At 37.1% G+C, this 15386-nt stretch overlaps 3 protein-coding genes across 9 annotated transcripts; 2 read left to right on the top strand and 1 right to left on the bottom strand.

Moving 5' to 3' along the window:
• Positions 1-998: 998 nt before the first annotated feature.
• LOC103933673 (xylulose 5-phosphate/phosphate translocator, chloroplastic-like) lies at positions 999-4479 on the top strand. Its single transcript, XM_048591663.1, has one exon. The coding sequence runs from the start codon at positions 1160-1162 to the stop codon at positions 2507-2509; it is 1350 nt and encodes a 449-aa protein (XP_048447620.1). The 5' UTR covers positions 999-1159; the 3' UTR covers positions 2510-4479.
• Positions 4480-5244: 765 nt separating this feature from the next.
• LOC103933671 (B3 domain-containing protein Os04g0386900) lies at positions 5245-7958 on the top strand. Of its 5 annotated transcripts, none has more exons than XR_007261010.1 (4): positions 5245-5494; positions 5920-6153; positions 6607-6761; positions 6987-7579. XR_007261010.1 is itself a non-coding variant. In XM_048591830.1 (4 exons), exons 2-4 carry the CDS (start codon positions 6636-6638, stop codon positions 7424-7426), a joined length of 432 nt encoding a protein of 143 aa, XP_048447787.1. In that variant the 5' UTR covers positions 5274-5494; positions 6613-6635; the 3' UTR covers positions 7427-7579. The 5 variants fall into 5 exon arrangements, 3 of the variants coding, with proteins under 3 accessions (XP_048447787.1, XP_048447786.1, XP_048447789.1); XR_007261011.1 differs by having other exon boundaries at positions 5246-5494; positions 6613-6761; XM_048591830.1 differs by lacking the exon at positions 5920-6153 and having other exon boundaries at positions 5274-5494; positions 6613-6761; positions 6987-7257; positions 7392-7579.
• A 414-nt stretch (positions 7959-8372) lies between these two features.
• Positions 8373-12562, bottom strand: LOC103933670 (protein NUCLEAR FUSION DEFECTIVE 4-like). 3 transcript variants are annotated; one of them, XM_009343361.3, is made up of 3 exons: positions 12035-12562; positions 9216-10147; positions 8373-9125 (listed from the first exon to the last, which is right to left on the bottom strand). In XM_009343361.3, the coding sequence occupies exons 1-3, from the start codon at positions 12341-12343 to the stop codon at positions 8624-8626; spliced, it is 1743 nt and encodes a 580-aa protein (XP_009341636.2). In that variant the 5' UTR covers positions 12344-12562; the 3' UTR covers positions 8373-8623. The 3 variants fall into 3 exon arrangements, with proteins under 3 accessions (XP_009341636.2, XP_048447785.1, XP_018499615.2); XM_048591828.1 differs by having other exon boundaries at positions 9216-11666; positions 12035-12161; XM_018644099.2 differs by having other exon boundaries at positions 8988-9125; positions 9220-10147.
• Between the last annotated feature and the right edge of the window lie 2824 nt (positions 12563-15386).

Genomic DNA, 15386 nt, shown 5'->3' with positions numbered 1-15386 from the left:
AATAAATTGGTATTTCAATTGGTATGAAATTTCAAATTAGTATGAGGTAAAAAACCTAACTTTCAATTTATATGAAATTAAGGAACATAATTTTAGGCCAAAAGCCCAAACTTTAACCCATAGCCCAAAAATCTCAAATTTTAACCCAAAAATCCAAAAGTCCAACACCGAAAATCAAATCTCAATCCATCTCGAAATACCAAAAGCATTTTGGGAATCCTGAAAGTTGGGAATACCTAAATTTCGGTTTAGGATTGATATTGATTAATTTTAAATTTTAGGAATCAAAGTGATGAGTTATGCTAATCTCAATGACCATTTTGGCTAAAAAGCCTAAACTCATTAAATGACAAGACATGTATAAATCACTTACCACATTAGTTGGTACAACAATGTGGTACAAAAATGTGGTTCCCAAGCATTTTCCGTAAAAATTATGGGCTCATTTGGAATTGCCTCTAAACCATTTTTTTAATCAAAAGAACTTCCAGTAAAAGCGCTTATATTCAATACCTGTCAAGGAACGGATTTTATCAAACAATTGATGTGAATAGGGTCGCACATAAGAAATATGAGAAGAAACGCATAAGAAAGAAAAGAAAAAAAATCTACAAATAACTATATAAAGTTTCACAAAAAAAGTAGAAAGTTGTAATTTAGTGTTTTTGACTCACTTTTTTAGTTTGCCGCATTCGTCTTTAGGAGGTACGAGCCCCATATTGGGTTCGCAAGGCCCAGACCTTGAGCTACATCTTGGCAATGTGCGGTCAAAATTGTACTCTGTGAGGAATTGTCGATTGTAAAATGCAGAACTCACTTGAGGTATAATTATTTGACATTTTCATTCCATAAAGTCGGTCAAGAGCCAAACTCGGCGGCCTACCGAAGAGCCTGATTTCTAGGCTCGGGCCCATTCTCGCAAAGTGCCCTCTGCCCCAACAAAATATCTTACGCAGCATATGCCAACCAAACTGAAAAGGAATTTATAAAATCAAAACCAGAGGATTAGGAAGGACTCGTGTCCTCCTCAAATCTCCAAACCCTGCGCATTTATAATGTACTTGCAGAATCTCTGTCCCTCTCTCTCTCTCTCCTCTCTATTCTCTCTCTCCCCAACCACAACCAGAACCACAGCCACAGCCAATTGCCACAACACCAAATGCTTACCTTGAATATCAGTTGTCCTTCCCCTGTCACTTTCTCCAAATCCCGCCGTCAACTCCCCTCTATTAATGCCCCCTCATCCCCTTCCCCCCCCCCCTCCTCCTGTTCACTTCTCACTCGAATCCAAACGCAATCATATCCTCTGCACCAAAAACCCACCTCTCTCAGACCCCAAACAACCCCCAAATTCTCCAAATTCTCAAGCTTTACCAGAATCTATGGCTACCCATTTGGAATTTCTTCAAAAGAAACAAAACCCATGGGCCATATTCGAGATTCGAGCTCAAAGATCAGCCATTGGAGCGAAGCCTGTGAATTCCCATCTGGGTTTGGGAGAAAACCCAGGTCCCAAATCCCAAAAGCTGCTTCTGAATCCAATGCAGGAGGGGAAACTGAAGCTGCAGTCGCAAAGCCCAAGGCCACCACCGCCCAGCTCGCGCTTATTTTTGGGCTATGGTACTTCCAGAACATTGTCTTCAACGTCTACAACAAGAAGGTACTGAATGTCTTTCCATATCCATGGCTTCTTGGATCTTTTCAGCTCTTTGCTGGGTCTGTTTGGATGTTCATTCTTTGGTCTTTGAAACTTCAACCCCGCCCGAAAATTTCTAAACCATTCATTGTTGCACTCCTTGGACCTGCATTGTTCCACACTATAGGCCACATTTCAGCATGTGTCTCGTTCTCTAAGGTGGCTGTTTCTTTCACCCATGTAATCAAATCGTCCGAGCCTGTTTTTTCAGTAGTGTTTTCGTCGTTCCTAGGCGATTCGTACCCTTTACAGGTCTGGCTTTCAATCCTCCCTATTGTTATGGGTTGTGCTCTTGCTGCTATTACTGAGGTGTCATTCAATGTGCAAGGCCTTTGGGGTGCTTTGATTAGCAATGTCGGGTTCGTGTTGAGGAACATTTACTCGAAACGTAGTTTACAGAAGTTCAAGGAAGTAGATGGGTTGAACTTGTATGGTTGGATCAGTATAATTTCGTTCTTCTATCTGTTTCCCGCCGCTATTTTCCTTGAAGGGTCTCAATGGGTTCAAGGATATCACAAAGCTCTTGCAGCTGTAGGAAAACCATCCACATTGTACCTATGGGTGTTGCTATCTGGAGTGTTTTACCATCTCTATAACCAATCATCGTATCAAGCTCTTGATGAAATTAGCCCCTTGACCTTTTCAGTTGGAAACACAATGAAGAGAGTGGTGGTAATAATATCGACTGTGTTGGTGTTCAGAAATCCAGTTAGACCTCTTAACGCACTTGGATCCGCCGTTGCAATTTTTGGGACTTTCTTGTATTCGCAGGCTACAGCTAAAAAGAAAAAGGGTGGTGAAAAGAAGGATTGAATATAATTTTTACTTGGTCTGCTTTAGGCGTCTTATTTTTTGGCCTGGTAAAATTTGTGATTTTGCTTTGGTTTGTTGTACAGCTATCAAGTTTTAATAATGGCTCAGGTTTCATATCATCGTTTCTTCCCCCTTGAATTTATGCTTGCGTCCGTGTGTGTTACCGATGAATGTATGCTAGGATTGATGAGGCCTTTATTCTACCTGTTCACCTGTTACCTGATTCAAATGATTTAGTTTTGATGTTTATTTGAGCCTAGAGATCTAGGAAGTTGAGTGCAGGATTTTGCCTTTTTGTTAAGCTTACACATATGGAGGAGGTCATTTTATTGTTAAGCTTCAAATGCTTGTTGTCTGGCTTTATAGTTATGCAGCACCTGAGACTCTGAAGGTCGGGAACGTGGATTACTTGTAATGTGGTAGTTTAGTGTTCCTATATTTCTTGAGCTTCCTTACCTTGTAAGAACAAGCTACAGCATGTAGGATATTGGCAACTCAGGAGTTTTCTGTACACTCTGTGTCGTCCAAACTATAGACAGCATGTAGGATATTTTATTTTAAAATAACACAGATGAAAACTTGCACTTTAGTGATATTTTAAGTAAAGCAAAGAAACAAGGCTGGCTCTAGAATGAAGTCGAAAATCCGAAGGTATGGAGCCCCAAATCTATCTTTCACTTCAAGAAATTCACATTTTATCGAGTTTAAGTTGCGTTGTGTTAATCTGTATTTATCATTTGCGTGCTCTATGACATTACTTCTCTTCTTTTTCTTTTGCTTCTGGGTCTAAGACCGTAATCTCTGCTTGATCTTTACGTTAGAGATTACCTAAAGGCGGAGCTGACTTAAAGTATCTTCTTTTTCTTCTTGGTTAATTTGTTCTGTTGCTACTTTCGAACATGTTTGTGCATTTTCTTTTGTCATACGCAATGACCATAATATTTTGTTACGTTCGACAGCTGATCTTCGTAGATGTATATTTGATACCGCTTCCTTGATTTCTTGCTACTCTGGATCATGCTTGTCAGATTGACGATCTTGAAAGCAAATAAGACTGACCGGATTAACTCCAGATTACTAACGCAGCAGATTTATTCTATCCATTGTTGCTTCATCCTATGCTTATTACTTCAACTATGTCACTGCAGGACCCAATACATTAGTGTCTAAATCTGTCGCGTTCTTCTTTGCGCGTGGCCGGTGTGTAAGAAACTTGCATTCAAAGTATAAATCAAACTCCCCATCTTAATATTGAAGGAGCAACAATACGTTCACTTTTATAAATATTGATGAAATTTCATCTTCTTACAAGTAACAGTAGCTAGAACACCTCTATCCATATTCCGTAATGCTTGTCCACCATAACGTAAAATTATTGCACTCTTCTTCTATCTCCATCTCCAACCGAAGGGGTTAGCATGTCGTGCCAACAAGACGATGATTGAGCTACAAAGATTCACTTAAAACACAACCATTATTAGCGAGGAATTTGAAGAAAATTGGGGAGATTATCATTTTCGACTTATATTTTGTAAACCACATTATGTGACAGTTGATGGTTGAATTTTACCACGAGTTGCTACAACAGGTGATCTACAAAATATGATTTAAGTAGACAGCATGATGGGAAGTCAATACGCTACTTTCATTATCCGTCAGAAAATGCATGCTTATTAGCTTCAAGGAAAGATGAAGACAATTCTCCCACGTGTCCATTCGAATTCAAAGTCTGAATGAAGGCAATTGATCCTCCGTACTTGTACTTGATGCGTTTCCACGGTCTTTGCATACTTGTATTTGACGCGTTTTCGTTGTTTTTTGTTTTGGTCGAATGTGAACTCTGCTTTTTAAGATTGTTCGTCATTTATCTCAATCACGCTACAAAGAAATGTACATTGAAAAAATAAACTACAAGCTAAAGCAATAAGTGCCAACAAAACCAAAATTTCCGCAATGCCAGTGAAAATGTATCTATTTGACTTAGTGATTGCTAGTTTTGGAGTTATTAGATTAAGAACACACAACAATTGATTGGCTTATATGCATCAGTTGGATAAAGCTATGGTGTTAAAAAAAAAAAAAAAAAAGTGGTTGGATAAAGCTATAATTCCTATCTGACAACTCATGGTGGTTTCTTCTTAAGTTAGAAATCAAATGTATTTGCACACGAATATATGCTAATAAATAAATTACAAGCTGAGACTAAGTAACTAACAGAATCAAAATTTTCACGATACAAGTGAGAATGTATTGACTTGACTTAGCAGTTGTTACATATAAAGGGTGCAAATTTTAAGATGTAAAAGTCACATTTCTTGGATACATAAATAGAAGTTCTACTTCAACTAAAGGGAGAAATTTCGAATTTTATTTACATTTTTCTCGTTTGCTATCAGACTCCACCTCATAAAGATGTAAAACAAGAACATAAAGAAGTTCAAGTAAAAAAAGAATCAGGGTCTAATGCCCTGTCTTCTCTGATCCTTTTCTTTTCTAGGTACAAGATCCATAAGCGTCCATTATTAAAGTGATCATACACCGATATTATTCTCATATTTAAGTTAATCACTTAGACCAAATACTCTACGCGGTATCAAGCTTAATGAACCTCATATGTGATTATGTGGGGAGATATTTTTTTTATGTACCAAGAACAAAAGCAATTGACACATGATGCAGTGTTTTTGGTGCATCGAAAAATTTGTCTGGAAAATATCTAATGACTAATTTGTGTTTATAAAATACGAATAATTTTTGCGTTACGTGAGGCGTGATGAATAATTGAAGTATTAAAAGTAAGCAATTTAAAAAGTTTAAGATGTCACTCCAATACACCGCGGTTCTTGCCTTCTGGGTACAGTCCAGAATCCCAGATAGAAATTTATAGGTAAAAAGGGGTTGATTGATTCTCTCTTCCCTTCTCGCTCCGCTCGATCTCTGTCACTCGGCTACTCTAACCTCAGTGGCCATCCCCACTCCAACCAGGTTCTCCACCGACGTATTATTTTTCCTACTAAAACTGGTTTCAAATTTCTGGGTTTTAGGATTTTATTGTTTCTGACTTGTGGGTTTTTAATGAATTATGTTCGTCATAGAGCACAAGAGGTTCTTAGTTCGGAAAATACTAGGTTTATGTTTGATGTTTCGTGCTTGTTCATCTGTTGGTTGGATGTATCTTTACTTGGACTGTCACAGTTTAGAACTTATTTTCCATATGCGGGCAAGGTTATGCTGGAGCTATATTGTTCTTAGAATCTCATATTTGAAGAAGAACAATTCACCATCTATGTTCATTGTTTTGCTCGTCAACTTATTGGTTCCAGCTCGATTCCTACTTTTCGCCTTTAATTATTTGCCCTACACTACACACCTTGATATTTTATGATAGCTAACAGCTCCTTCTACTTTAGATTATAAATGCTCTTCATCACTGGCTTCTGGTGGTGATCCATGGATGTTCTCTGACGGACTGATGCTGTGATTCTTAATATTCATATGTCTCTAGCTTCAGTCTGAATATTTTCAATCTATTCTCCTCATGTTATTGGAGTCTACAGACAAGTTTTAGCTGACTCTGGTGATTCATGCTCATCATTCCATATAATTTACTTCCGTTCCACGCCTCTGGGATTTGGGGGCTTCAGGTGCAGAAGTTGGTTGATAATAATGTTATATAATTACTTTCTTTGTAAACACGTATATATTCTAGTTTGGCTACTTGTTGTCCAGAATACATTTTCATATAATCCTCAAGTTATTAGTCTATAGGCAAACGTTATATTAGTCTTCTTAGTTCATCCTATGTTTTATACTGGTTTCCCTGTGTTTCACTTTCACCCTTTCGGATACTTCCTAAAGAGTTTTATTTTACCTGCTAGGTAAAAAGTTTCCTTCTGCTCATCCTTTCTGATATTATTTATGTTTCTTGCGCCAGTGCGTGTTTTGTTAAGTTATTTTTGAAGCTGTTAGCAACTTGTCATAGCCCTTAAAATTTCCGACTTATTTTTCATCGCAAGATGTTTATTATGTTTTTCACTGTTAGATATCTTTTCATTAAGAGCATGATCTGTTTCGCTGATAATTTCGTTTTTGTTAAGTTACAGTTGCTGAAGCAGAAGATCCTCAAATGGGAGACCAACCCACATCAAATTCCATGATTGAATTGCAAGGGGATGAGTTTTGGCCGCTCTCAGAGAAACCCTTTTTTGAAGTCGTTATCACAAAAGCAAATGTCAAGCCCTCTTATCAAATGGTAATGATCTTATCTCCCGTGATTGAACGTTGGTGAGATATCCGATTTTGTCAATTTCTTAACTGTTGATGCTTGTCCACATTAACACTTTGTTGCTGCTCAAACTTCTTTCGTCTTTGCAGTTATAGGCGGTACTGCTTTTAAATCCCTGATAATATGCTAGTTTGGGATCATCATTTTATTAGCTGTGGTCTAGTTCATTGAAATAATCATTTGTTGGGATAGGTGATCCCGGCCAAATTTCAACAAACACTACCTTCCTGTTCAATTCCTACTGTTCTCACGTTTGGAGGCAAAAACTGGGAGATGACATATACACACGGCTCTGGTCAGAGAAAGTTTGATACTAACTGGAGAGAATTTGTCAACGACAACAATTTGAAGGTTGGAGATGCATGTGTATTCGAACTCCTGGAGTGCAGCAGCACAAAACTCGTATTCAGAGTCCAAATTCTCAGAGGTGACATCCCATCTGAACTTCTAGGCAAGCTGAAAGGTGAGACTGTAGATGCACCCATAATTATTGATTAGTATATTCTATATTGCCTGCCTTTTCATCGATGCTCTCATTCTCCTGAATGACATTAACATCAGGAGCTAATATAATTTGAATATGCGGAACTCCAGCAGATCTTGTTAAGGATGCTACATCTGTATACTGCTGAGTCCCTTATGTTGTTCCAGTCTAGGCGTTATGGTGTAATCTGATATGATATTTTATGTATGAGAATCTATTGTATGCACATTCGGATACATTGGAAAGAATGTTATCTAGTAAAGTACTTAATTTCTCAGAGGCCTCCTTGAGGTTTCTGTAACTGTCCTCTTTAATAAGTTCTTACCGCTCAACTGACCTGCTGTCTCAAAATGCATCAAACAACCTGAGGAATGAATCCGAAGGTCATATAATCCACTGTAGTGACAATACTTGCCATTTCTGACGAGTTGGGAGGTTTTCTGTGGCTATCATGATTCTTGGCTTGAAGGACTACGTTGTCCCCAAGGGATTCTTGGATCTGATGAAACTGAGGGGATGACACCGATTTGTTAAACCTTTAGCTTGTCTTTGTTTAGTCTGTACCTTTATTTGATAATTTACCAGATGGTGTAGTTCCGTCTTTGATTTAAGATTGTATCTTTTCATTCTTTTTTTTTTTTTTGTTTCTTTTTCTCTCAGAGTGAGAAGTTACCGGAAAAAAGAGCAGTTACCACTAGTTAATGCTACATATGAAGATAGACCTTTACTTGATATAGCTATTCGACTGTCTCCCCAGCCAACTGTAGACAAGATTGTTTAGGCTTTCAAACCTTGGTTAAATGCAAAGAGTAGAATGTCAAAAAGGAAAAGAAAATCTCAATCCATTTGAACTCCTGTAAATTGCAGCAGTTTATGTTGTAAAAGTGGAACCTGTTTATAAGGTTTGGGGCTAGCTCAGGCGGTGAGGGGTTTGAGATAGCAGTTAGGAACTTGGGATTAGGATAGATGATGAACTCGATCTGGACACCAAAAAACCTGGTTCTTACAGTCCTGTTTTTGTTGTTTATATGCTTCTGTGAATTGTACTTTGGAGCATGTGTAAGAGAATACATAAAAAGAATACAACAAAAACAGAAGGGTGAAAGATGGTTAGAACTCATCTAAAAAATTTCTAACATTCTCTTTCTGACATCTTACCTTCTACTATGTTACATGTAATCTCTTTATTTTCTCAGTCTAACATGCATATACTCATTGCTTACGTCTATGTTTCATTTGAAATCCCACACATCTATAAGCTTTTCCCGAAGTTACCATTATATGAAATCCCACATCTATGAGCTTTTCCAAAAGTTACCATTTATAAAATTATGAAAATTTGAAGCTAAGAGGAGGTTTGTAAGGAGGATTCTGTGACTTGTTTCCGATTTCTGTTCCTCTCAAATCGATTATAAGCGGTCCTTGTCCGTAGGAATAGCAAGAAGCTTGAAGTTAAACCTACTATTGAAATACAGCCCCACCATATGAATGTCTGCCTATAGCATGACCTTCCCATGCACAATGTTGCATCCTTTAACAAGCTCACTGGGGTGATTGAGCTTCCTTCATGGGAATCATACACCAAAGCTGCAAGAAGGCCATATAGGAGTGAGCCAATTGGGATGTTGGTGATGAGGATGTTGTGGTTTACACCCGCGCTGTTTGGGCCGAAAATCTCTGATGTGACTGACACAGCTGCAGAAAACACAAAGCCGGAGCTTATCCCAATTAAGCCTGTTCCCGTACGCAGCATTGCCTCACTGCCTGATGCGGCCAGCAGAAAGAAGGCAATTGGTGTTGGCACCAGCGCAACTACTAGCCATCCAGTCCTTGCAAAATAGACCTTGCTGCATTAGCAAGACGCAGGTTAGGTTTTATTGCATCTGGTTTTTTCTCATTCTCCAATTGATAAAACCAGTAGTTTTTTAGATACATACTCACGCAGGAAATCTGGTGCAGCTGAGAGCAAACGGCCGAAGAAGGAGCATGAAGAATATACTGTGACAAGAGAACTAGTCAGGGAACTGTATCCAAGTGATTCTGAAATCTGGCCTAGATTGTTGCTGTAGACCAACCCGATAGTTGCCCCACATAAGTATGCAGCATAGTATAGCCAAAAATCCCACCGGCGTACGAGCAGCCTAGCTGAGTGCTCTTCACCTAGCACTGTCAACCTGTCTTTTTCCATCACCTTCCCAAAACAAGCGAAACACCCAAAAAAGCCTTCCCTGTGTATCAGCCCATACGAACTGGTGTTGGTGGGATTTGTGGCATTCGTGGCATTATCATTTTCACTTCCAGCAATGAGTTCCTTGTGGAGCTCAAGATCATCAGTGTCAACCAGATTGAAGGTTGACGAGATTTCAGAAAGGAAGCTTGAGGGGGAGTTCCTACGAGCCCACTCACGCGCATATGCCATTCCAGGCAGACACAGAGGTAGGATTAGGAGACAAATCGCACCAACTAAGAGTATCCGAGCTTTTGATGCATCAGATGATAGTGAGTTGAGGAGGAGGAGATATAGGCCTGTGACCACAGCTAAGATGTTTAGGCAAAGAAAAATCATGGAGTCACGGCGAGTGGCCTCAGCGGGAAGGGACTGAACTGGGGGCTGACGGAGCACAGGGATTAATGCAACGACGGATGGGAAGAGAGGAACTAGAGCATTAAGGAAGAGGTAGATGGTATCACTGTTCGGGTTTACCGCGTTGGCAATAAGGGTGTAGAGGGCTGCACTTAACCCATTGAAACTGATTGTGAGGGACAACGCGAGTGCGCGGTTGGCTTGGAAGTGTCTGATGCATAGAACATAGCAGACTGTGTTGAACCAGCAGATGCTGCATCCAGCCAACAAGCTTAGAAGATATACCTGCCAAGCCAAAACACTTAACATTAATCATCTGGTTAATTGTTTTATGATCCTCAATCTTCATTTGGTTTTTATTTTGATCTCAATTGTTTTTTGCTGCTTTTTCATTACTAGCTCCTAATGAAATGAGGATCACTTGTCCCAACTTGTGTTGTGGCCTTATTCTTAATTCTTTGAAGCATTTTTCTTATTTACTCAAAGAAATAAACCTTATTTGCTAGGGATTTGCAACGTACGTAGTTAAGAGCGTTTATTCATGCACTCGAGGTCATGTGTACTAATACTTTGTGAGTCAATATTGGTTCTTTAGAAAGAAAAAAGGCTTATTTGTAGCAATGATTTTTGAATTTTACCCCTAGTTTAATTTTAGTCTCTGAACTCATTAGTTTTTCTAGTCTTTGAACTTAAAATGTGTTGTACCATTGGTCTTTTTCACTAATGCCATCTATTTCTCATGAACTTCAAGCGTATATTGGAACTGTATACCACATAACTAAAAATGAATTTAAAAATGAGAAAAAAAAAATCTTAAATATCAAATTTTTTTTTGAGTAAGAAAATTGAATGCATATAAATTATTTTTTCGTAGCTTAATATGTGATTTGTTAGTTATTTTAGTCCAACCACAGTTTGATCTCCTACCAACTATGAAATCGTGTTGCTTAATATCTACAAGTTGCTAAACTCCAACCCTTTTTATTTTGTATTTTTGTAATTTAAATTTCATTTGTTTCAAGTTTTAGATATTAATTTATAAATTATCATTTTTTTTTAGTTTCTTCTATTGTTTTTTGAAGTTTTAAGTTGAATTTCTGAATAAAACCCTAGATTTAACGGAAAAAAGACGGAGTTAGTGAAAATGACCAATGAAGCAACACATTGTTAAGTTTGAGTACTAAAGAAACTAATATGAGAGTATAAAAATTAAATTAGAGGTAAAATTCAGAGATTATTATTACAATTAAGCCAAAAGAAAAACACAAACAAATCTAACTTAGTTTAACAAAACAAATAGTTGATTTAGGGAAAATGGATTTACCCTAACATTATCCATTTTCGTATATACTTTTGTATCTGTCACACCGACTTGCATAGTTCTATTGTTAATTTAATACAATATGCTTTACTTAACATTGATTTAGATTTTGTCAGAAATGATATTTTTAGGTCCACAACTTTATTATTTCATTTTGTGAATACAATGATATAAATTCCTAGGGTAGGATTTAATTTCAGCTAGAGTGAACCAATCATGATAATGCCGTGTCGAACTTGTCATCAGCGGGAAACTTCCAAATAAAAGAAAATCCTAGATTGAAGTATTAAGTGACTCCCAACTTTTATTTTGACGTTTTTCTTCCTGCATGCTAATACAAAAACAAAACGAAAAAGAGATCGTGAGGGAAAAAATTCATCACCTCAGTTTTCAAGTGTTTTTTGGGGTAGATGGAGTCCTCACTGAAATGATGTGCTTGTTTTCCCTATGATTGGCTGATTAGTTGACTTACTAGGACTCGAACTGAAAGGTTGAAATTAAGCACATCAGCCTACATGCTTTTGTGGCCGTGGAGGTTACAAGTTCACCAATTTTAGGCCTAACTTCCCCTTCACTTTCCCAAGAAAAAAAAGAAAACTGACTCCAAAAAAATTATAACCGAAATTGCAAGAAAAACATATGAACACATATATCCAAAGAAAAACCAAATCCGCAAAATATATGACAAGGAAGATGGAAAACACGTTAAAGTAGGATATCGATTTTCACTTCCGTTTTCTCTTCTTGCATTATGTTGATTCTTCATTTATTCAAAGAAAGAAAATGGGAGTGCGAGAATCACATAATTCCGTTGCAAGAATTAAAAGAAAGAAAGACGAGAGCTGACTAACCATGACATAGGGCACAGGGATGATTCCACGAATGACAAACCATTGGAGGCCATAACCAACCAAACCCATGAAGACAGCCATGAACATAACAACCCACAAGGGAAAATACATGAGCGAAACCCCAGAACACCAACCCAATGCCTTCCCCATATCCGAGGCCACCGATAGATAGTTGAGCTGCACCTGAGAAATCCCCAGCACAGATTTCAGTTCAGAAGAATACGATGCGAAATCAAAGTTTGTCCCCGTGAACGCCTGTATCCACATCGCCGCCACAAGTATCATCCATTTTCCTGATTGCCCAACCATTCTTTCTCGGCCCCAAAATCTTTGATTTCTAATTCAAATCGTTCTTTGAATTAGAAACCAAATCCGCAGAGAATATAGAAAAATATGGGTTATGGGGTTTGAGGGAGAAAGAAGGGGTTTAAGGGGTATGATTTGTTCTGGGATTTGGATTGGATTGATATTTTCATAGGTGGCATAACCATATCTGGCAACTGCTAAATTCGTACATCGTTGTGTTCGTTGGCGCCCTCGTTTTCATGCATCAGTTTCTCTCTTCTTATTAGCTCTTGGATCTTTTACATCTAACCGTCCAAATTAAAAGTTAAAGATGATCGTCACTTGATGTGTAAATAAATTAACATAAATCTAAATTAATGAAAAGATATAAGAAAAAATTTCCCATTGCAAATAGAGCATCCATCTTCCTATACCGCTATACGCCATTGCCCATCAAATAATAAAAAAAAATCCCCATAGTTAAGAGACGAGAAGATTGTCATTAATTATTTGTTTTAAATTGTGAAATATGAACAAGAAACTTGAAAGCTTCCTTGCTCAATGAAGAACATGCATGCTTAAATTTTTTTTTTTTTTATCAAAAATCAATTTTAGGGTTTTAAAACCCTAATATTCCTTTTTATGCAGATTTTTTTTTAAATCCAGTGATATTCGTTTAATACTGACGAAATTAATAGCCTTAATATTTGGTTTCTAAACACCTTTCTACATAAGATGGTTCAACTTGTTGACAATCTAATTAGTTTCATCCCCTTAGTCTTTTTCTTTTTCTAGGACCACATGCTTTTTGCATCACCATCATATATTCTAGTACTTAATTCCAAGTGCTTTTCCAAATCAGAGGTTCTGTTTGATCAATCTCCCATACATGTGTGTCCTTCGTTTGTGGGTTTGGGTCGTGTCGTTTTTTTTTTTTAACAAATGATATTATCTACACTAAGAAGAAGTAGGATGGACTTAAGCCTCACAATGAGCTATCAATAATGTAGTTCAAATTCGTTTTTGGCGAGAACGAACCTAAGACCACTTACGTACATGTGAATAGTCGTTTTGATAACATATAATTCATCTTATTTAATCGGGCTGTTAGGTAGATGGGCCGGAAGGGGAATAGAGGTGGGCCTTGATTGTACCAAGTTATGGCATTTCGACGGATGGGCTTGAAAATACAATCCAACCCACTAAGCAAATGCAGACCGATACATGGCGAATTATTTTGATGATGGTTGAGCCCACCCCAAATGTGCACTTAACTTACTACAGCTCAACAACATGGTCGTCAAGAACGACATGTCGGTAAATCACAAAGATGAACCGTTAACGTTATTGAAGCCAAGAAGCGTAAATGACAACCATCATCATTTGGTACGATCAACAAATGGCCTCTTACAATACGTTTGACTCTCTTGAGTTTGCAGTTATTGTTCATATTGTTCGTCGTTGTTATTGTAAACAATTTCTTCATAGGAGGTGAAAGATATATGTCCATGTGACAATATAACATCTTTCATGCTTGACAAATAATCTGAACATTCATTGTCACGTTAGAAATGTGTCATAAAGTCAATCATAAGATGATACTTTACGAGCTTTTACATCTTAAACTAATCTAGTTTAATTTAGGGTTCTTTAGATATAGACCCTTGTAACTCTTATTTCCTAGATAAAAACCTACTTAGTTATAAACATCTAAACAAAATCCAAATTTAAAAATGATTGCCAAGTATAGTAGTAATTGACATATTATTACAAAATATTTACAATTAGCACCGCAATATTCAAAATAAAATCAATAAATGTTATTACTCACCTTAATTACAATAAAAAAAAATATAATTATTGCACATATTATTACCCCTAACACACACATATATACTTCAAATGTATGTATTACTACCATAAGCTATATATATATATATGTACACATATATAGTTTACCTATATGAACGTATAGTAGTATTATATATATAGTTTACCTATGTATATAATACTACTATATGTTCACATATATATATATATATATATATATATATGATCTGTTTTTGAGTAGCATTTATTTGATCTGTTTTTGATTCATACATCCTTATATTCTATCTGCATTTCTTAATCGTCGGTCCTCAGTTCTTATTTCTTCCAGCCAAACAGTAAGGCGTGGTCCAAACATTAAGTCCCAGGAGAGGCATGAGCGGGGGAAGAATCTAGACATACGAGGAAGGTGAATCTTTTAAGTCTTGCATATAGCATATTTGTTTTGTATGCATCATGATAGATTATTTAGATCTAATTCAATGGCCAGCACTAGCTCTAGGTCCAACTTAGGAACTATACCTGACATTGTCAATGAAGAACAAAAACTGGATTTTCAAACAGATGAAAGTATTGATTTTTTTGACTGGAACATTCCAAAAGTTTCAACCCAAAATATTTACAAGAAAAAATGGTCTTTGACTTCTTTTAAATCAGAACATCACGTCAAAACAGTTGAGAAGGCTTATGCTCTTAGCAAGGAACATGAGACTTGTCAATTATTTTCTCCAGAACAAATCAAAGCACATCCTAAAAATGGTCATAACTATCTTCATATTGGTTTAGTTCAAATCGCAGTTAAACCATTAACACGAAAAGGTCTTAACACTTCTATCATTTTATGTCTACGCGACGCTAGATTTACTGATTTCAACGATAATATACTCGGAATGATCGAATCTAGTCTTTACAACGGACCTATCCATTTTGATTATTTTCCCGATCTCACAATAAGTCTTTCAGATCCACATGTTTTAAAAGCTCTTACTCTTAATATCAAAACCTCCGGGTACCAAGTCCTGGAAGGAACACAACCTTTGACACTTATTTTTAGAATTTATTACAAAGTCACTGGCACAAACATGAATTCTCAACCTTTGAACAAAAGTCCTCGCGACCACACTCTTTTGATCCAAACAACCCAAGAAAGCGCAAACATAAGAGTACCAAGAACCATTAGGTGGTCAGACATTAGTCTCTCTTCAGATTGGTGTTTAATTAATGAAAGTAAGCCGGTTTC

This window comes from the organism of the source record quoted next, unplaced genomic scaffold, assembly GCF_019419815.1.
Source record: "Pyrus x bretschneideri cultivar Hongxiangsu unplaced genomic scaffold, Pyrus_bretschneideri_v1 Contig35, whole genome shotgun sequence".
Classification (NCBI taxonomy): domain Eukaryota; kingdom Viridiplantae; phylum Streptophyta; class Magnoliopsida; order Rosales; family Rosaceae; genus Pyrus; species Pyrus x bretschneideri.
This window is presented reverse-complemented; position numbering and strand designations above follow the sequence as displayed.